At 30.3% G+C, this 22775-nt stretch overlaps 1 protein-coding gene across 3 annotated transcripts in view; it reads left to right on the forward strand.

Moving 5' to 3' along the window:
* LOC111631837 overlaps nt 1–22540 on the forward strand; it is a 53713-nt gene extending 31173 nt beyond the window's left edge. For 2 of the 3 annotated variants that reach the window (XM_023376159.1, XM_023376161.1), the window contains 7 exons: nt 69–631; nt 698–901; nt 1701–1837; nt 2694–2815; nt 7158–7235; nt 20329–20503; nt 20590–22540. In XM_023376159.1, coding sequence (XP_023231927.1) covers nt 69–631; nt 698–901; nt 1701–1837; nt 2694–2815; nt 7158–7235; nt 20329–20503; nt 20590–21856 — 2546 coding nt within the window. In that variant the 3' untranslated portion in view covers nt 21857–22540. The remainder of the gene's footprint in view (nt 1–68; nt 632–697; nt 902–1700; nt 1838–2693; nt 2816–7157; nt 7236–20328; nt 20504–20589) is intronic. The other variant, XM_023376160.1, reaches the window with a different exon arrangement.
* The last annotated feature ends 235 nt before the right edge of the window (nt 22541–22775 follow it).

Raw genomic sequence — 22775 nt, forward strand, 5'->3', positions numbered from 1 at the left:
TTTTATTATTATTGATTTGGAGAATTTCATAAAATGTTTTCAGTTAATTATAATTAATCTTTTTTTAGCAGACAGTCTTTTACAACAAGTAAATGAAGATAGTCAACAACTTCCGAATGCTGTAGAAAATAATAAAGATGACATGAATAAAAGTTCAATTGCAAATGACAGCATTATACAAAATAATAAAAGCATTGTTGAAGAAGAAGATAAAGAAAAGAAAAATTTGTCAGAAAGTACAAAATTGAGCCAAGATGATGCAAAGGATCAAAATGCGAGTATTAAAGAAGTGCGCATGTGTGATCTTCCTACCGATAATCAGTTGGCAGAATTGGGATTTCCTGCAAAAATTGGACATTATTGCCATCTGTGTGATGCTGTAATTAAAAGCTATGCTCTGTATTATTTGCACATGCATAATTTACATGATTTGGAAAAGAGATTTCAGTGCATTATTAGTGCGTGTGGTCGCACATTTCGAAACACAGCAGCTTTTCAACGTCATGCTATGCAACACAATCAAAAATCTGAAAGCTTCTGTAGTATGTGTGATATGGTGTTTGGAGACAATGAAGTTCTTCAAGAACATTTACTAAGTCCTGAACATGCTAATAAATATATGAAAGTACAGGTAAGTGTAATTGATATAAAAATTAAGTTTACTAAAATTAAAATTTTAACAAAACTTTATTTATAGGAAAAATATAACCGGACGGAACCTCGAAATTACCGATGCAAAGTCTGTCACAGTTGGTTTGGTCTGTTCGCAACATTTGTCAAACATATGGAGACTGAAAGTCATCAATATCAGTGTCAACATTGTGGACTTTTATTTGTCCAACCAGGACCGAGACGAAATCATATTCAGAGTATACATCCAGAGTTAGCAAATGTCTGTGAGGTAATTGTATTTTTGTTTCTTATAAGCATAGTTTAATAAATAGAGAAATATTGTTTTCTTTCCTGTTAGCTAGTTTATTTAGAATTTATTTGTTCAAAAACATATCTTTTCCCCCTATTGTATTTAAATAAGAATTGTCAGAACCATTTTGGTCTCTAAAATAAAATATTATAAAGATTTAGGTAAATAATGTGAAATGAAATGAATTAAAATTATTTTTTTAAGAAAGGAATATTGATTATGTTAGACTAATCAAATGTTCTTTGAAAATAAAATTTAGGTAACTTGCTAAAAGATGATAGAAACATAGTTTTATACATACAGCACACTTTTGCTCTACTCTGGTTTCAGTTATTAGGCATCCTTCCCAATATAATCACCTATGTACTTCTGTTTCTGCGAAAATGTTAATTACATGATATGTCCTGTTTTCCCATTTACTCTAGTATCATTTTCATGTACAGTAGTTAATGTCAGTGTGCCATATTATTTGCACACTCACCTTCAAAAAGAATCTTACTGAAGGGCTATGGGTCATGTCATTTATGCTTTTAGATAGGTTTTAGTTTTATATATACTTGGTCACTTGGTAATCCAACACTGCTGCTAATGTGGCATCTCTGTGGAAGGAATGGATAATTAACATGGGTCTTGTGTGTGTCTGTGCATATATATATAATATATATTTATCCTATATATTTTTTAAGTAATTTTTTGTTTTTTATATAAATAATTAAGTTAGATAATTTGAGTTTCTATTAAACATTTCTTGATTTCTCAATTGTTTTTAATTCAACAGATATGCGGTTCAAAAATGCAGAGTTCTCAAGCTCTTTGGAGCCATTTATCCTCACATAGTATTGTGCATGAGTGCCAGAAATGTCATAGACGATTTTTACAGAGAGAACAACTGATGGCTCATATGGAAGTTCATGCGTAAGTGTGGCTTAAAATAATAATTTTGAGAAAACACAATTAAAATTTGTTTTAAATTGCTTGCTATATGGTTTGGCAAATTGTATTCTGAAATTATAAGTAATATCAGGGATTGAATTAGACATGAAGTAAATATTAAATATTTTATACGATTGAATGACTAAAACTAAAGACAGACATATGTTATTATATAATAGAATTAACTACATATTGATACTTCAAATATGATTTTTCATTAATTTCAATGTTATAATGAGACTACACTGAATTAACTCAGTTGAATAAATTAAACTTGTTCACTAGTTCTATTGGTTCTCATTTCTATTCTGTTAAAAAAGAAAGAAAGAAAAAGAATGAGGACTAGTAAAAAGTGACCCTGAATGCAATGTAGTGGTTTTTATTCAATTCCTAAATTAAATCTGAAATTTGTGATTTCAGATTTAGACATTTTATGAGTTAAATTGAATAAAATATATATTTAGAACTTCTTGTATCATAAGCTTCTTAGTTCTATTTTTCTTTTATTATTAAATATTTATATTACTGATTATAGTTTTTTAGTAAATTCAAATTTATGTCAATGCTATAATGGTATTAGCATTATAAAATAAACATCTCCAAAAATTATTATTGCTTATCATTACAATATTTTCTATAATACTTGAGAATGAATGTGATGAAATATTTTTATCTGTAAAATATTTGTATGTAGTTATTTCTATTGTATGCAATAATATTTAAAAATTTTAATTTATGTTGCAATATAATATAGTCATACATGATGCTTTATGTCTTGATTAATATATTTGATTTTTTTCTTTATTATTAAATTTACATTAATGTAATTCATTTTCAGTCCACCAACTCCTTGTCCTTGGGAGGGATGCAATCGAAAACTTGCAACAAAAGTTGGATTATACAATCATTTAAGGATGCATCGTGGAGATACAGATTACAAATGTAGCATTTGTACTAGAGGTAATAAATTTTTGATAAATTACTTTTTAACTTACAAAACCTACATTGCTAATACAAGTATCTTTTGATTAACATGGTTAATTATTCCCTTGATCCTCCAACCATGTATAACAAAATCATTTTAATCAAAATACAGTATCTATGTTAAGTAAAGATAGCTGGTAAAGTCGTATAAATTAAAACTTCTGTTGCATATATAAAGGGATCATCTCAATTAAATTCTGCATTAAGCAAGGGATATCTGTATTAGTTTTGAAATTTTAGATATCACATGCTGTATGGACATATTTTTTTCCCAGTACAGTTTCTAAATTTCTATAAATATAGTATTATATATATTCTAATTGTTGTTTGTTAAAAAGTTTTAAAGGTAAATTTTACATGTTTGTCTGTTTGATACAAAGAATTTTTTTTAATAATAGTTTTAAAAAATTCAAACCGTATATATATTATAATTTAGTATGAAAAAATAGTTCAGTATTTAAAATGTCTACTCGGATTTAGACATTTTAATACTAAACTATAAGATAAGGACACAGAGGCATATGATTTAATATGAAAAAATAGATTTAATTGATGTAGGAATTTATTATTATTACATTGTTATTTTATGCTATATAGATTTATACTTATTTTGTATATATATGTTAAAAAGTATAGTATATATATTTATCTTACAAATTAGTCATGTTTTAAAAAAAATTATCTATGATTCCAATTTGTTTTTGGCCAGAATATGTAATGGAAAAACGAATGAAACTGAATCAAAATGAGTGGAATTTGAATTAGCAAGAGTGCATTTGTTTTATATTGATAGCGTAGAATAACAATGTAATAATAAATTCTTACATCAATTAAATCTATTTTTTCATACTAAATTATAATATACAGTTTGAAATTCTTTTAACTCTTAATAAAAAAATTCATTGTATCAAACAGACAAACATGTAAAATTTACCTTTAAAACTCTAACAAACAACAATTACAACATACATACATATATAATACTATTATTATAGAGATTTAGAAACTGTACTGGGAGGGAAATTATATTCTCCATACAGCATGTGATGTCTAAAATTTCAAAATTAATACAGATATTCCTTGCTTAATGTGGAATTTGATTAAAATGCGAAATTAATTGAGGCAATCCCTTTATATATGCAGCAGAAGAATAGATTTCATGATATGAAGTGAAAAAGATTTCACAATATATCTTAGTGTTATTTTGTGTATGTGTTTATATAAACACATACACAAAATAACACTAAGATACCCCACTAATCTGAACTTTTTACTAATATAGGATTGGGCAAAATGTATATAGATATAAATGAGGCAGAAAAACATAAATAACTAGATGACTATTTTTCAAAATAACATGAGTACACGATTAAAGATAGGCCATTTGCATAGCACAACCTTCAAAAGTCTTTTTCTGAATATCACACCAGGTATGTAGTCACCACTGTGCACAGTTCATTTTTTCAACTGATGGATGAAAGCTTGCATTACATGATATAATATGTCAAGAGGAATATTCTGCTCAGTATCAATTATATGGTTCTTCAGGTGCATCAATGTTTGAGGGCATGTAGAAAATATCTGACATTTCAGATATCCCACAAGAAAAAGTCCAGAATAGCCAAATCTGGTGACCTTGCTGGCCAGTGAATGTCTCCAAATCTGAAATCAGCATATTGGGAAATGCGTGTCACATGATTGTGTGAACCGCCGGGGAGGGTGTAGGTCTCCCGATCCGGCGACAGGTCGTTAAACCCTTCTCACTGGTCAGGATGGATTAAAATTTTAACCTTTCCCGTGGTAACGAGATTAAATGTTTCGGGTCGAGTGGCGGAGGGAGGAGTGCGTCGGTAAGATGACCGGCGATATACGAGTAAGGATAACACCACTTTAACAGGATAACAACGATTTATTAGCTACATAGAGATTACAATAACCAATTTCAAAAGGGAAAATCTGAATCCCTGAACCGCGAAGGACCGAGAGAGAGTTCACAAAAATAAGGTCCATACCTCTTTATGTCTTTGAATATTCTTAAGGAAAAAGGTTTTGATATCCAACGATGTGGTAGGATTAGGATAATAATTTTTCTTCAGGACACAATATCGGATAGGACACAGTATATTAATAGGACACAATATTCATAGGACACAGTTGTAAAAGTGACGGCGAATGAACGACTCCCCCGAGAAGGGGAAGGAAGGGGTTTTTATAAGTTCGGCGTGGGAGAATGGTCATGTGACCAATTGTTGTGAGGTAAAAGGTATGCAGATGGGTCAGAGTTGTTCCCGGGACCATGCTAACTATCAACTTATCAGTTGGAATGTGGGATTAGTTTCGAATTGAACGGATGTTTATGTCGAACATAAACGAAAAGGGTTTTTTTTTTCGTTAGGTTTCACTTTAAGTTAAAGGAAAATTTAATTGGATTTTAAGCAAATACGGGACAATTAATCGACAGATAGTCGACAAAAATTCCGGATTTCACAATTGTGATGGACTGACGTGCAATAAGGACTGTTGCTCTGTCTTGGGCAAAATGTATAACCTGATAAAAATAAGACAACAAAACCAACCACTGGATGAATATATTTCTTAAAATATCAATACACAGTTAAAGATATGCTATTTGGAATAATTGCACACAGAGTGGAACAGCAGCACTGTTACTCAGACTCTGTTAAATGAATTTTTCATTTTGGAGCAGACTAACTGAACTTAAAGTATAGTTCCACTATACTTTAAGTTCAGGTTAGTCTGCTCCAAAATGAAAAATTCATTTAACACCTTGACAGTTATTGCTGTTAACAGCAACAACATAACCCTGAGTGTTCTCAAAGAATTGCATCTGTGATGCCAAACAATGCAATGCCATGCCACATTGTGATACATTCACTATGGTATAGTCTTTCATTTAGCAGGAGTTTGTTTTTTGTTCAATATCTGAAATTTTGCCTGTTTGCACTCTCAGATAGTTCAAAATGGGCCTTGTTGGGCATTAAAAGTTGTTCAAAATTAGTGAGTCAGTCGCCAAAGTCCTAGGAAATTTGTGGTGAAGGTCATTCAATGCACTTTTTTCCTACTTTTTCAAACGTTGCATGATCTGGATTTTGTAGGGACAAAAGTGCAGATCAGTGTGAATGATGTGGCATAATGAGTGAGATGATATTTCAAGCACTATTGAGTCCCTGTTGGCCGATTGCCAAGGATTGCACCCTCTGAGGGGTCTGTTCAGTCTTTGGCTGTCTAGTGCTCTTATCATTTCTTCATGATACAGTATTCTGGAACTCTCACTTACCTCAGTATCATGCAGACAGTAATGGACTTTAGCATTCTTCTCCAGCCCAGAATGGATCAGATTTTTTGCATAGTTATGGTAGATTCATTATTTTTAATTACGTCATTCTTTCCCCAATGCAATTGAATGTGGTTTTTTTCATGACTACACACAGAGTGCTGCTGTTTCACTCTGTGTGCAATTATTCCAAATAGCATACCTTTAGCTGTGTATTGATATTTTAAGAAATATATTCATCCAGTTGGTTGTTTTTGTTGTTTTATTTTTATCAGGCTATACGTTTTGCCCAGCCCTGAACAATATCACAATAATAAGTTTGGATTTGTATGAGAGTGGAGTGCCCTGTACTGGCAATAGAGATATTTGTCTGTTATCAAGGTCAATATTTGATTTGATAGCTTCTTAATTGCAACCAAGGATTATTGTCTGGAACAATTCATTGATCAAAACACAAATCTTTCCAATAAAATTATTCTTACTAAAACAATTACTTTTTGCTTTTAAGCATTAAGTCGTAAACTAAAATGTGAACAAATTTTAAAGGTTGTTATCTGTATGTTAGCCTGTAGTTTTCTGGAAATTGTATAAAAATTTCCAGAGTGGTGCCCAAATTGCAGTCCCAGATCAAATCTGGCCTGTGGCATATGTTAATTTGGCTTACAAACATATTTGACACGCCATTTATAAATGATAGAAGTGTGCCTACTTTTAGTATATGTGAAACATACAAAATATCTGTAACTCACCTAACTATGACTTATGCACAATTTGGCCTGCCACTTAATTGTAAGTTAGGAAATCACTGGTATAAATCAAAGCAATTGCTTTCAGTTGCATAAATACCTTAAAAGTTTTTGTTTTTAACTAAAATGGATAGTAATAGTCATTTCTAACCTAAAAATAAAAATTTGATTTCTAAATTTATGTTAGAAATAAGATATGATTGTGCAATAAATTAAAATAGCTTGCTTTTAAATTATTTTATTTAAACTAATAAAGAAAATTACTTTTTCTTTTCAGGATTTTTCAAGAAAAAGTCATTAGAATCTCATATGAAGACACATGATGAAAATCGTGATGGGAAATCACTAATTATAGGTATTTAATTTTTACAATACAGTAGTGTCTCAGAAACTTGTCATTATAATAATAATAATATTATTATTATTATTATTATGTTGGGTTTAGTGGGTAATACTCGGTTCACACCGGTGGCTGTGTACTATGCCGGACCAGAGTCAAGGCATAGCAACCAAAACAAAATTTATTATTATTATTAATAATAATAATAAATGTAATCTAATGTTTATTTCTACAATGTTATATAGGATTGAGCAAGTTATTCTTCACTGGTGACACTTGATAATAGCATAAATTCCACATGTTAACAAAGAATATAACACTTTTCTCAAGGTGCATCTGTGAAATGCCAATGCAAAAAGCCAATGCATTTTTTAATTAAAATTTAACTACAAATAGAAATAATTACTATTGGTACAGTGGAACCTTGCTTAACAAGCACCTCTCATAATGAGTAATTCACATAATGAGCAAAACAAATTGTTTAAAAAATGACTCACTTGATGAGCAACATTTTGCATAACAAGTAATGAGGAGAGGGAAAGTCCTGGATTGTGTGCATGCTACATCAGTCTGTGTTTAGCACTCATTCCGCTAGCATCTTAGTGTCATTTCTGATCACATATTTTTACTAACTTTTGTTCAGACCTGTTACACATAAATATCAACAACCATAGCTCATTATATAATAAATACGCCAAATGATATGCCAAGGCTATAATTAAATATTAGAAATTACTGTATTTTGATTTTTATTTATTTTCTGCAAATCAAATTTGCATTCCAGGTTGGTTCATTTCATGCTAGAAACAAAGATAAAGATGATTCACACTCCTTAACAATGTATATTGTATAATTTTCTTTGAATAAATGTTATACATAAAATATTTCAGTATTTTTTTTTTTTTTGGCGTGGAACGCATTATCGTATTTTACATCAATTTATATGGGAAAAATTGTTTTGTTTAACGTGTATTTCATGTTATGAGTAAGGTTCTGGAACGAATCATGCTCGTTAAGCGAGGTTCAACAGTGTATATGGTTAATATGTATATGAATTTGCACATAATATTTTTATTAAAATTTCACTTTTATTAAAATTTCACAATTAAAATTTGGAATTATGAAATTACCTGTCAGGTGGCATAAGGTTATCAAACAGAAGGTTGAACACATTGTGAATTAAAGGTTTTTATTTATTCCAAAATAGTATATTTTATTTCTTTCTAAAAACTGAACGAACTTTTGGTTCAACCCAATATATAATCATAANAATTACTATTGGTACAGTGGAACCTTGCTTAACAAGCATTAATCGACAGATAGTCGACAAAAATTCCGGATTTCACAATTGTGATGGACTGACGTGCAATAAGGACTGTTGCTCTGTCTTGGGCAAAATGTATAACCTGATAAAAATAAGACAACAAAACCAACCACTGGATGAATATATTTCTTAAAATATCAATACACAGTTAAAGATATGCTATTTGGAATAATTGCACACAGAGTGGAACAGCAGCACTGTTACTCAGACTCTGTTAAATGAATTTTTCATTTTGGAGCAGACTAACTGAACTTAAAGTATAGTTCCACTATACTTTAAGTTCAGGTTAGTCTGCTCCAAAATGAAAAATTCATTTAACACCTTGACAGTTATTGCTGTTAACAGCAACAACATAACCCTGAGTGTTCTCAAAGAATTGCATCTGTGATGCCAAACAATGCAATGCCATGCCACATTGTGATACATTCACTATGGTATAGTCTTTCATTTAGCAGGAGTTTGTTTTTTGTTCAATATCTGAAATTTTGCCTGTTTGCACTCTCAGATAGTTCAAAATGGGCCTTGTTGGGCATTAAAAGTTGTTCAAAATTAGTGAGTCAGTCGCCAAAGTCCTAGGAAATTTGTGGTGAAGGTCATTCAATGCACTTTTTTCCTACTTTTTCAAACGTTGCATGATCTGGATTTTGTAGGGACAAAAGTGCAGATCAGTGTGGATGATGTGGCATAATGAGTGAGATGATATTTCAAGCACTATTGAGTCCCTGTTGGCCGATTGCCAAGGATTGCACCCTCTGAGGGGTCTGTTCAGTCTTTGGCTGTCTAGTGCTCTTATCATTTCTTCATGATACAGTATTCTGGAACTCTCACTTACCTCAGTATCATGCAGACAGTAATGGACTTTAGCATTCTTCTCCAGCCCAGAATGGATCAGATTTTTTGCATAGTTATGGTAGATTCATTGTTTTTAATTACGTCATTCTTTCCCCAATGCAATTGAATGTGGTTTTTTTCATGACTACACACAGAGTGCTGCTGTTTCACTCTGTGTGCAATTATTCCAAATAGCATACCTTTAGCTGTGTATTGATATTTTAAGAAATATATTCATCCAGTTGGTTGTTTTTGTTGTTTTATTTTTATCAGGCTATACGTTTTGCCCAGCCCTGAACAATATCACAATAATAAGTTTGGATTTGTATGAGAGTGGAGTGCCCTGTACTGGCAATAGAGATATTTGTCTGTTATCAAGGTCAATATTTGATTTGATAGCTTCTTAATTGCAACCAAGGATTATTGTCTGGAACAATTCATTGATCAAAACACAAATCTTTCCAATAAAATTATTCTTACTAAAACAATTACTTTTTGCTTTTAAGCATTAAGTCGTAAACTAAAATGTGAACAAATTTTAAAGGTTGTTATCTGTATGTTAGCCTGTAGTTTTCTGGAAATTGTATAAAAATTTCCAGAGTGGTGCCCAAATTGCAGTCCCAGATCAAATCTGGCCTGTGGCATATGTTAATTTGGCTTACAAACATATTTGACACGCCATTTATAAATGATAGAAGTGTGCCTACTTTTAGTATATGTGAAACATACAAAATATCTGTAACTCACCTAACTATGACTTATGCACAATTTGGCCTGCCACTTAATTGTAAGTTAGGAAATCACTGGTATAAATCAAAGCAATTGCTTTCAGTTGCATAAATACCTTAAAAGTTTTTGTTTTTAACTAAAATGGATAGTAATAGTCATTTCTAACCTAAAAATAAAAATTTGATTTCTAAATTTATGTTAGAAATAAGATATGATTGTGCAATAAATTAAAATAGCTTGCTTTTAAATTATTTTATTTAAACTAATAAAGAAAATTACTTTTTCTTTCGTCTGGTATGAAATCATTCTTAAAATAATAATAATGGAAAAAAATGTTAATCACGAAATCTAAATTTATACAAACAATAGAGAACACGGGCAGAAATAGATAAAAGTTACGTAAAGAGAAAAACCCCTGCAGTTTTAAAATTTATTTAAAGAAATTAAGTGTTATTTTCTAATGTTTTAGATAAATTTACGAAATGATGCATTAAAAATAAAAATAAAATCCGTAATAAAAACAGTATATTTTTCTCAAACATCATTCAGCAACATCAAAGATGGCGTCGCCCGAAGCTCTTTTGTAAGAACTTGACCCGATTGCAATTTTTCCTTTTGTCGTTTACTTCTGAAAATAGTTACGGATGTTGTGACCGTAACATCCTGGTTTCTTATCCGGAAGAAGCAGAGGGAATACGTAACGCACTAGGAAAATTAGACAAACACAAAAGATTTCAAATCCAGGAGAACCGGACGAAAAATCTTCAACAGCTTTTTATAAAAAGTTTCCAGATTTTATTTTTAAAATAATATATATCTTTAAACCAGAAATTCTATTTTAAAAAATAGGAATTTTGACATTTTTCGTTCTGTTCAAGTATTTTAAAATAAATTGTCGTTTCAATATTGGAATATATNGCACTCATTCCGCTAGCATCTTAGTGTCATTTCTGATCACATATTTTTACTAACTTTTGTTCAGACCTGTTACACATAAATATCAACAACCATAGCTCATTATATAATAAATACGCCAAATGATATGCCAAGGCTATAATTAAATATTAGAAATTACTGTATTTTGATTTTTATTTATTTTCTGCAAATCAAATTTGCATTCCAGGTTGGTTCATTTCATGCTAGAAACAAAGATAAAGATGATTCACACTCCTTAACAATGTATATTGTATAATTTTCTTTGAATAAATGTTATACATAAAATATTTCAGTATTTTTTTTTTTTTTGGCGTGGAACGCATTATCGTATTTTACATCAATTTATATGGGAAAAATTGTTTTGTTTAACGTGTATTTCATGTTATGAGTAAGGTTCTGGAACGAATCATGCTCGTTAAGCGAGGTTCAACAGTGTATATGGTTAATATGTATATGAATTTGCACATAATATTTTTATTAAAATTTCACTTTTATTAAAATTTCACAATTAAAATTTGGAATTATGAAATTACCTGTCAGGTGGCATAAGGTTATCAAACAGAAGGTTGAACACATTGTGAATTAAAGGTTTTTATTTATTCCAAAATAGTATATTTTATTTCTTTCTAAAAACTGAACGAACTTTTGGTTCAACCCAATATATAATCATAAACTAGGTGATGAAATATTGTTTTATTTATAATCTATACACTGTAAGTGAGATAGAATTTCTCATTTTTATTTCAAATGATATGCATTTGCTGATTTTTTGCGTCATTGTTAAAAAGTACCTTTAGTATCTTCTGTTAAAATTATTTTTAATTGCACTATGATCATCTCTAGACTTGTGGTTCTCACTAGCATCATCACTATCCATAAAACTTGTCATTTTTGGTAACTTGTCACCTTCTCAGTCCACATTAAGTTGAGTTCATGGGACTCTGCTGTAATAACAAAATTGATTAATTTCAAATTTTTAATTTTACTTTTAAAAATTTTATTATTATTGTCATAATTATTAGAGAATTTTTTATATGTTCATGTTTTTAAAATTAGTATTAATTCTGTAGCTAAAACTATAAGAAATTTTAACAGTTGTGTAATAAGTAAAGTAAAAATTACTTTACCAAAAATTAGAGATTATATTTTGAATTTGAATAAAAATTTATATTTGTGCATTAGTTAGATTTCATGCAGTTAAATTAAATTATTTTAAAGGTGCCTGAGAAATTAGAATGTCTATTTAATCTAGTCTAATTTGACTTAAAGTATAAACAAAAAGAAGAAAATGCAAAAATATGTATTGTGGGAGATGTTTTAAAATTACCATTTCTATCTATTCCACACAGTTTCAGAATAAATAAAGTAAAAACATAAAAAGTTCAAAAATTGAATAAATCTTGTTATGGTGATCATGCTGACTCAAATGAGGAGTCAATATGATTAAAAAGTTTTGATGATTATTGTTATTTGTGTGTTAAATTTGAATTAACATATCAAATTTTAAGAGAGATGATAAAAGGATTTATCTAAAATATTGTTAATCTATTTTAGTATTTTATATGTATTATCAGAGATACTGGCATTGCTTAGGGTAATGTGATATTGCACCCTTAAAATTGTAGAAAATTTTAAAAATAGCTATAATAATAAGTTATAATAGTTATTATAATAAAGCAGATTAACATACAATATTTTCAGTCTTTGAACAAGGCAATGCAATTTTGTCATACATTGCCTATCATTCCAAAAGGAACAGTGGCCAATGAACTTAGTGTGCTTGAAAATGTCATATTTATGAAGATTTGTGTATGAGCTATAACTGAAAACCAACATGCAGGTTTGCTTACAGAATGGTTTATCTGCCAGTCATTTTCACTTGACAATTGCTCACTCTTGATAGTGGAAAAGTACCAATTGATCCAGAAAGCAGACTTGTTGTATGACGTTACAAAAGGAAATATAGTTGAAAATGTAACAATAATAATGTAAAACTTCTAGACTTTAACTGGGATGTTTTGAGTCACTCTGCATATTCTATGGATATTACTCTCTCAGATTATCATCTTTTTTGTTTGTTGCAGAATAATTTAAATGGTATAGAACAGTGATTCTCAACCACTGTGATGGCACACTAAAGTGTCGTGAGATTTTTGAAGTGTGCCACCACTGCAAATGTCCATACATAATTGACATCAGACAAGTAGTTTAATCGGTTCTACATTCCTAGGGCGCATTTGAAAATTGTAACTGGTGTTACCAGTAACTACCAGTAGTTACTAAGACGTTTAGAAAATGTGATCTAAATAACCAACTGCATTTAAAAATCACTATTATGATGTCACCGGTTGTCCTGTGGTACTTATTGAAGTAACTGTGTGTACTGCCAAATTTTTGAATTATTAAGTGTACCATGACGAAAAAAGGTTGAGAATCACTGATATAGAATTTCAATCTTTAGAAGGTATCAAAAATCATGTTGGTAATTTCTTCAATCAGAAACCCACCAAATTTTACACAGATGGAATTATGAAATTACCTGTCAGGTGGCATAAGGTTATCAAACAGAAGGTTGAACACATTGTGAATTAAAGGTTTTTATTTATTCCAAAATAGTATATTTTATTTCTTTCTAAAAACTGAACGAACTTTTGGTTCAACCCAATATATAATCATAAACNTGGAATTATGAAATTACCTGTCAGGTGGCATAAGGTTATCAAACAGAAGGTTGAACACATTGTGAATTAAAGGTTTTTATTTATTCCAAAATAGTATATTTTATTTCTTTCTAAAAACTGAACGAACTTTTGGTTCAACCCAATATATAATCATAAACTAGGTGATGAAATATTGTTTTATTTATAATCTATACACTGTAAGTGAGATAGAATTTCTCATTTTTATTTCAAATGATATGCATTTGCTGATTTTTTGCGTCATTGTTAAAAAGTACCTTTAGTATCTTCTGTTAAAATTATTTTTAATTGCACTATGATCATCTCTAGACTTGTGGTTCTCACTAGCATCATCACTATCCATAAAACTTGTCATTTTTGGTAACTTGTCACCTTCTCAGTCCACATTAAGTTGAGTTCATGGGACTCTGCTGTAATAACAAAATTGATTAATTTCAAATTTTTAATTTTACTTTTAAAAATTTTATTATTATTGTCATAATTATTAGAGAATTTTTTATATGTTCATGTTTTTAAAATTAGTATTAATTCTGTAGCTAAAACTATAAGAAATTTTAACAGTTGTGTAATAAGTAAAGTAAAAATTACTTTACCAAAAATTAGAGATTATATTTTGAATTTGAATAAAAATTTATATTTGTGCATTAGTTAGATTTCATGCAGTTAAATTAAATTATTTTAAAGGTGCCTGAGAAATTAGAATGTCTATTTAATCTAGTCTAATTTGACTTAAAGTATAAACAAAAAGAAGAAAATGCAAAAATATGTATTGTGGGAGATGTTTTAAAATTACCATTTCTATCTATTCCACACAGTTTCAGAATAAATAAAGTAAAAACATAAAAAGTTCAAAAATTGAATAAATCTTGTTATGGTGATCATGCTGACTCAAATGAGGAGTCAATATGATTAAAAAGTTTTGATGATTATTGTTATTTGTGTGTTAAATTTGAATTAACATATCAAATTTTAAGAGAGATGATAAAAGGATTTATCTAAAATATTGTTAATCTATTTTAGTATTTTATATGTATTATCAGAGATACTGGCATTGCTTAGGGTAATGTGATATTGCACCCTTAAAATTGTAGAAAATTTTAAAAATAGCTATAATAATAAGTTATAATAGTTATTATAATAAAGCAGATTAACATACAATATTTTCAGTCTTTGAACAAGGCAATGCAATTTTGTCATACATTGCCTATCATTCCAAAAGGAACAGTGGCCAATGAACTTAGTGTGCTTGAAAATGTCATATTTATGAAGATTTGTGTATGAGCTATAACTGAAAACCAACATGCAGGTTTGCTTACAGAATGGTTTATCTGCCAGTCATTTTCACTTGACAATTGCTCACTCTTGATAGTGGAAAAGTACCAATTGATCCAGAAAGCAGACTTGTTGTATGACGTTACAAAAGGAAATATAGTTGAAAATGTAACAATAATAATGTAAAACTTCTAGACTTTAACTGGGATGTTTTGAGTCACTCTGCATATTCTATGGATATTACTCTCTCAGATTATCATCTTTTTTGTTTGTTGCAGAATAATTTAAATGGTATAGAACAGTGATTCTCAACCACTGTGATGGCACACTAAAGTGTCGTAAGATTTTTGAANTGTATAATTTTCTTTGAATAAATGTTATACATAAAATATTTCAGTATTTTTTTTTTTTTTGGCGTGGAACGCATTATCGTATTTTACATCAATTTATATGGGAAAAATTGTTTTGTTTAACGTGTATTTCATGTTATGAGTAAGGTTCTGGAACGAATCATGCTCGTTAAGCGAGGTTCAACAGTGTATATGGTTAATATGTATATGAATTTGCACATAATATTTTTATTAAAATTTCACTTTTATTAAAATTTCACAATTAAAATTTGGAATTATGAAATTACCTGTCAGGTGGCATAAGGTTATCAAACAGAAGGTTGAACACATTGTGAATTAAAGGTTTTTATTTATTCCAAAATAGTATATTTTATTTCTTTCTAAAAACTGAACGAACTTTTGGTTCAACCCAATATATAATCATAAACTAGGTGATGAAATATTGTTTTATTTATAATCTATACACTGTAAGTGAGATAGAATTTCTCATTTTTATTTCAAATGATATGCATTTGCTGATTTTTTGCATCATTGTTAAAAAGTACCTTTAGTATATTCTGTTAAAATTATTTTTAATTGCACTATGATCATCTCTAGACTTGTGGTTCTCATGAGGTTTTTCCTAGTGACTGTAAAAGAGGCTACAAGATTTAATTGATGACCACATAATTTTTTTTTTTATTAACTTTCATAGGACAATGAAAGTTAGATGAAATTTATTTGCTGAAACATAGAATTACTAATAAAATTCCGAAACTGATTGTATAAACTTTAATTAATAAATTATAATTTAAGATTTGTAATTTTTTTAAACAAAACTTTTATGATTAGTGTACTTAAAATATTTTGATAAAGTTCACAAATACAATGAATGCTAGAATAAAAATGTAACCATGTTACATTTTTGGACATAATATTGGACATCACTTTTGAAGTGAGAGTTGAAAAACTACAACTTTATGACCAAACAACAATGAGTCAGATGCATCTAATGAGCAGATTGGTCAAGATACTCAGAAAATTTTTTGAAATTTTAAGATCTATTTGCAAAATTCTTATAAGAGATGTAGTTGAAAATTTTTTTACTATTGCATTTGTAGAAGCTGTATGGTTTAAATTCTGTGCAATGGAATGCATTCTGTAGAAGTCTGCTCAGAAATGAAGACCTTTTATGAGAATTACCATAGTCTTTGAAAGGTAGAGGAAATAACAGCATTTCTAGAAGGACTGTTGTCTGTATTATTGAGAACTGCAATGGCAGAATAAGAAAACTGGGATGTCCATCGGTTCCAACCAGCAAGACAGATGTTTCTTGCTGAAAGTAAAAACAATGATTAGACAAAATCAGCTTGTTATGCATCATTAAGAATCCTTGGATCTAAATGTATACCATACTCATATATGCTGTGCTATCCTCTGGGTTCTGCAACAGGAGGGTTTAGCTAGTGTAAATTATGAAGAAACTGTTCTTGACCTCATTACACACGCAAGAGTAGCCAAAGTTTACCTGGCTCTATCTCTGATCATGCCAATCTTACAATCTAATATTGCTACTTCTTCAGATGAAAAGTGATTTTTCTCTGGATAGCCCTTACAACTTGTTTTCATATTTGCTCAGATATTAGAGCACTGCACCTGACTGTCAATGTATGATAGTGTGTTGGCAGGAAAGAAGAAACATTATGATTTTAGTGGCAAATTTCAATAGGACAAGTTAAGACCATCAATCAGTAATATAACAGCAGTGGATCTTCAATGCATATATAACAGCAGTGGATGAAGTGCTAGTTTGATCACAAAAAATGGATATGGCTGCAACATCAAGAAATCAAACACAATGGAATAGTGAGGATACAGTCAGCCAATCTAAAGTAGTTTTTGCCTAGAAGAAAGTAAGAAGTTAGATTAGTAGACACTAGAAGTACTTTGCTTAAATATCTTTTAAGTACAGTAAGATACTGCTGTGTGTCTAGAAGGGAGTATATGGCAAAGGAAACTTGAATTTTTAAGTTTACATCAAATAAAAAAAACAATTGAAAAGTATGGTAAATTAATTTCAGAATATCTGCATATTTGATGATGACCTTTTATAAATATAACTTATTGAATAAGCAAATGTAAAATTTTACAATATAAGACTATTTGTAGTATTAATTAATTAACCCGTTAAGGACTTATTTGCCATATTTTGTACAAATAGTTTGTTTTCAAGATTTTTATAAGACTTATTATTCTAAAACTGCCAAATAAATCATCTCTGCATATAAAATCCTACCTGCAGAGATTATTTATTGAACATTTTTAGCATAACAAGTCATATTTTTCATTGCTGAATTATAGTATGAATTTTACATGATATTGAAATAGGTTCCAATACCATATAAAATTCATACTACTAAATGTAACTGATTCCATTGATATCATTCTTAAAATGTCAGGTAAACTGTACACAGATAATTGTGAATCAGAATTAACAACTGAATAGGAGTCTTCACTGGTGGTTTCCTTTTTTATCACTAGTCACCACAAGCAGTCATGATTGTCTGTATATACATAGTTTTACATTTATGAGTACCATCATGTTCATAAATAGCAATTTGAAAACTACTACTATTATATGTACTGTACATATGTAGAAAACCATCAGTGTGGGTTATATTTAATTATCATATACAGTAGAACCTCGATTATCTGGATTGTTCAAAATAAACAAAAATTTTACGAATTTGCTGATTTGCACTTGGCGAATTATGATACTGTTTATGTATGTGATGGAATGCATAACTTTTTTTGTTTCAACAACGTCCACCCAGCACAGTGGCCATAAACTCTTAAATATATTTTGCGTCATAATAAAAATATAACTTGACATACGTATTTATAAATAATTTTATTTTCAAATTACATCATTTCTATGACCAAGGGCGGCGTAAGGCATGGGCAACGTAGGCCATTGCCTATGCCTTGCGGTTCGAAGGGCCTCGCGTTTCGAAGGTTTATGCATTGCTTAAAAGCCGCGAACACGACGAAAAAATTTTACTCATCATAAAACGATAAATGGTTTGTCAAATTTTTATTCATAAAAATGCAGTTTCAACTGCTTTTTATTTTATAAAATCCGTCTTCTTGCGCCACCAGAGGGCTTTTTAAACAATAGGTAGTCTGTTAGCATTGGTCAGTAGTAATCCAAATTCAATACAAACGTTTGTTTCTTGAAAATTTGATCATGATTTAAATACAGTATTTACTTTTAATATTACCAATATGTCATCAAAAAGAAAACGTGTTGTATTATCATTAAAACACAAAGTATTTGTTTCAATTATCCAAATTTTTCCTTATCTGGACTACCCTCATCCCCAATTAATCCGGATAATCGAGGTTCTACTGTACTTTACTCAAATTACATTATGTTACAGAGAGTACAAAAAAAATCTCTGTATAAAAATTATTTCCATGTTGTTTTACAATGGTACAGTAGAGTCTCGAAAACTCGGCCTAATGTGGACCGAAGGGTTGCCGAGTTTGTGAAAATGCCGAGTTATTGGGAATGGGGTTTAAAAAAAATAAGTATGAGTGTTTCCTCAAAAAATACTGTACTGTATATATTGTTTGCTTGAGAATACAACAGAGAATAAACTGCCCAAATACCTTTAAACAAAGGAAAAGCAAGTCCTTTATGAAGGCATAGAGCCTTTACTACATGAAAATGAAAATTAATGAATACACTGTGTACAGTAATTTACCTGATAAGACAGACCTCAGAAAAATACTTTGAGGCATAAAGCTGTCTATAATGAAAAATAATTAACTAAGGATTTTTTTTGCCCTGCCAGGGTGTGGCCGAGTTATCCGAACTGCCTGGTTACCGAGTGCCGAGTTTTCGGGACTCTACTGTATTACATTTTTGTAGTTTAAATAACATAAACAAGAATAACCTAGAAATTTGTCACAGGCACTATACTTTTATATTTAATGATTCTATTTTGCCATTGCAGTTAAAAAAGTCCTTTAAAAAACCAAAAAATATCCAATTAAATCAGACTGTTTTCAAATTTATTTTTATAAAATAATCGCCATCCAACAAAATTCTACAACAAACAATTACTGTTGAAATAATAAGAGATTCTGTGACTGATTTTTGAGTTTATTCTGAACATCAAATTTTGGGTTATACAATTTTCTGACTGGAAATTTTTATATTAACATAAAAGAAAGCCTGTTATGATGATTTAAATCAATGAGAGTTTAAACAGATTTCAACAAATCTTGAGTTGTTTCTTAAATTTATTTAAAAATAATAATAAATTAAAACATTTGTCGGTTTTGTTTACACGTTTATTGGGCCGCATGCGGCCCGCGGGCCGCGGGTTGAACACCCCTGGTTTAGAATAACGGTGATCATAGAATTTACTATTAAGTGAATAAATGCAGAAATCCTATAATATGCGGTGTTATCGCGTGCAAGACATGCGTATCAAAACACCTACAACGTCGAAAAATGTNCTTTAGAAGTAATTTATTTTACTATATTTTAATTCCTTAATCAAACTCATGAGGCATAAGATTGTGTTTTCCAGCAATCATTTATTTCTCAAGAGTTTGAAGGAGGATATTACAGATTACCATCATCTTTACTGCATGTTAGCATATTTTAGTTTTTTTTTTATATAACAATTTAAATTAAGAATTTAACAATATAAAGATCCTTGATCTTGATATTGTTAAATTACAAGTTGCAAGAAACTGTAAACACATTTTACATTTCATTGTGGAAAAATTGAGATAATTTTATTGTAAAATTTGTGTAGAAATATTACAAAATGATTTTCAAACGTCTCTTGTTTAGTATAGTGTAATTAAACATAAAATATAAAATTGCAGATTATTTTAATTGATCTATCTATACATTTAATTTCCATATTAATGAATATTTTACTTAATGCTAAATAAAAAATAATTTTCAGGAATGAGAAATCAAAGTAGTGCTACTGAATGTCAGCAACAAGCCCAGTTACTTCAAGATGATAGTGAACAACTGACAGCTAATGTTGAATTAGTTCAGCTTATCTGTGCAGGGTGTTTGAATGGATTTGATTCAGAAGACCAGTTTGCAGCTCACATTTGTACTGGTCAAGCCGAGTATGTTTTACATTTATAAACTCATTTGCAAAGATTTCTTTAACAAATGATAACTGTTATAAAATTAATTTTAAACTTTATTACAGTGTTCAGGATCAAACTCAGACAATTGTAACATCTGGAACTGATTTAATGGATCAGCACCATCAGCAGATAATAGTCCAGACAACACCAGGAATAAGTACTGCTGAAGAAATTAGTATTGCAGCTGCGCAACTTGTTACGGCTGCTCAAGAACTTTCTGGAACAGCCACAGTAACATTCAGTTCTCACGAAGATATTACTGATCAGCTTGCGAGAGCTGTGGCGGAAGCAACACATCCTGGTAGCCAAGTGACTGTAACTATTGGAAACTCTGGCATGGGTGTAAACACAGCATTAAATGTTAATTCCCTCACTTCTCAATCAAATAATGTGCAATTTACATCGGAAGTTAGTGATAATATCTTTATGCAGGAAAATGTTGTTGAAGAAAATCAGTTACAAGAAGAACCTACAAACATTACAGAATCGTCAGAACCACAACCTGGTGGGTTTCCTTCTAATTCAAACCCACCTTTAAATACCAATTTAACTGAGGAGACCCAAAGTGTAGTTCCAGTCCCAATGGAAACAGACGAAAACATACTCAGTTCTAGTGGTGTAAATAATACTTTAGATACTGATCAGAACATAGCATTTCAGCAAGAACTCCAGACACAAGAAGAAGGTACAACATATGCAGTAACAGATCAGTCAGAGACACAGAATGTTGAACATATTCCTGAAGAATCGAGTGAAGAGATTTGTGGTAATAACTCTCTACCAATGGTTCAACAAGATCAAACAATGGAAGAAGAGAATCCCATCGGAATGGAAATAGAGGATTCTGAAAATCAAGTTGCAGACATTGTAATGATGGTACCAGATGATCAAGGAGGAGACTCCCAACAAATTCCCGTAGAATTATCTGGTGATCAGTCTTATGGTACAGCAGTACTAAATGTTCCAACATCTGATGGAACTCAAAGAGTTTTATTGATACCCATCAGTTCTACTGAAGGTGGTAATACTGTTTTAACTTTACCCAGTGGCATCACTATTGGTTCCGATGATTCTGACAGTGGTAATATGACTGTGGCTTTAAATGCACAGAACACAAGTGAAACTGTTGGAGATTCAGAACAAACTTTTCTTACCCTAATGCCAGAGACCGGTGTTGATGAAATTTTGGAAAACAATGCAGACAGTGAACATTTACAGGATAGTTCGATCATAACTGGGAATTTAGTGGAAGATGAGGTGACGACGCACAATCTTGTTCTTAGTCAGGATCCAAATGTTGCAACCACAATAACAGATTCTGGTCCGTGATTATTTTAATCATTACAGTTTACCAATTTGTAATGTTATCATCCGTGACATGTTTTCATAGAATGACAATTTGACATTTCATCTCATTTTTGCACTCTGAAATCAGAATAAAAAACAAAAAACTGTGATTTCACTTTCCCACAGATGTTATATATTTGTGTTTAAATACTTATATCCTCCAATATTACAGTAGTTATAAAAAATGTTTTTATAATACCCTTTGGTTGAAATAATGGAGTTTGACCATAAAAATTAATTTTTAATGCCAGTGTTAATATTTTATAGTAAAATATCATATTCAACAATAAAAATTAATCATTATATCAAAACAAAAATAGATAAATCTCTCTCTCTCTCTCTCTCTTGATGTACAAAGACTTCTGTTCTTCTGTGATTGTATCGAATAACTGTATTTCAGGACCAAAAATGTATCTGTCAACATCGACCATAGAACTTCATTTTAAGTTTACTTTGAAGTATTTTTAAGTCCCATTACATTCATACAATTGCTAGATAATCTGCAATATCTGGTTAAACATTAGTGTAACATACTAATGATTTGGTGTTGATCCATAATTCCAGAAGAAATTTTTACTGTTGACACCCGCACCTCCAGTCTGATTTCTGATACACTCCAAAAAGATATACATCATCAGGTAACAAAGCGCTTTTATCCAGCAGGGGTAACAATAGATACTGCTGTGAATCATTAGTTTTTTGCCAACCTTATAGCATCATCATTTCTGCATTGTAAAGTACCCCATTTCGTGTTTAAGGAACTCGTGACATTGTGATGTGCAGGGTTTATTTCAGCCGCATCTGTGAACCAATATTTCTCCGTACGAGGAAAGGCAGTTTTATGATCACAATGAATAATTCATTTTGACATTCGAAGAACGTCGTCCATCAAACTAACTCA

This window comes from Centruroides sculpturatus, unplaced genomic scaffold (genome assembly GCF_000671375.1).
Source record: "Centruroides sculpturatus isolate CEXI.00-Female unplaced genomic scaffold, Cexi_2.0 scaffold180, whole genome shotgun sequence".
NCBI lineage: Eukaryota > Metazoa > Arthropoda > Arachnida > Scorpiones > Buthidae > Centruroides > Centruroides sculpturatus.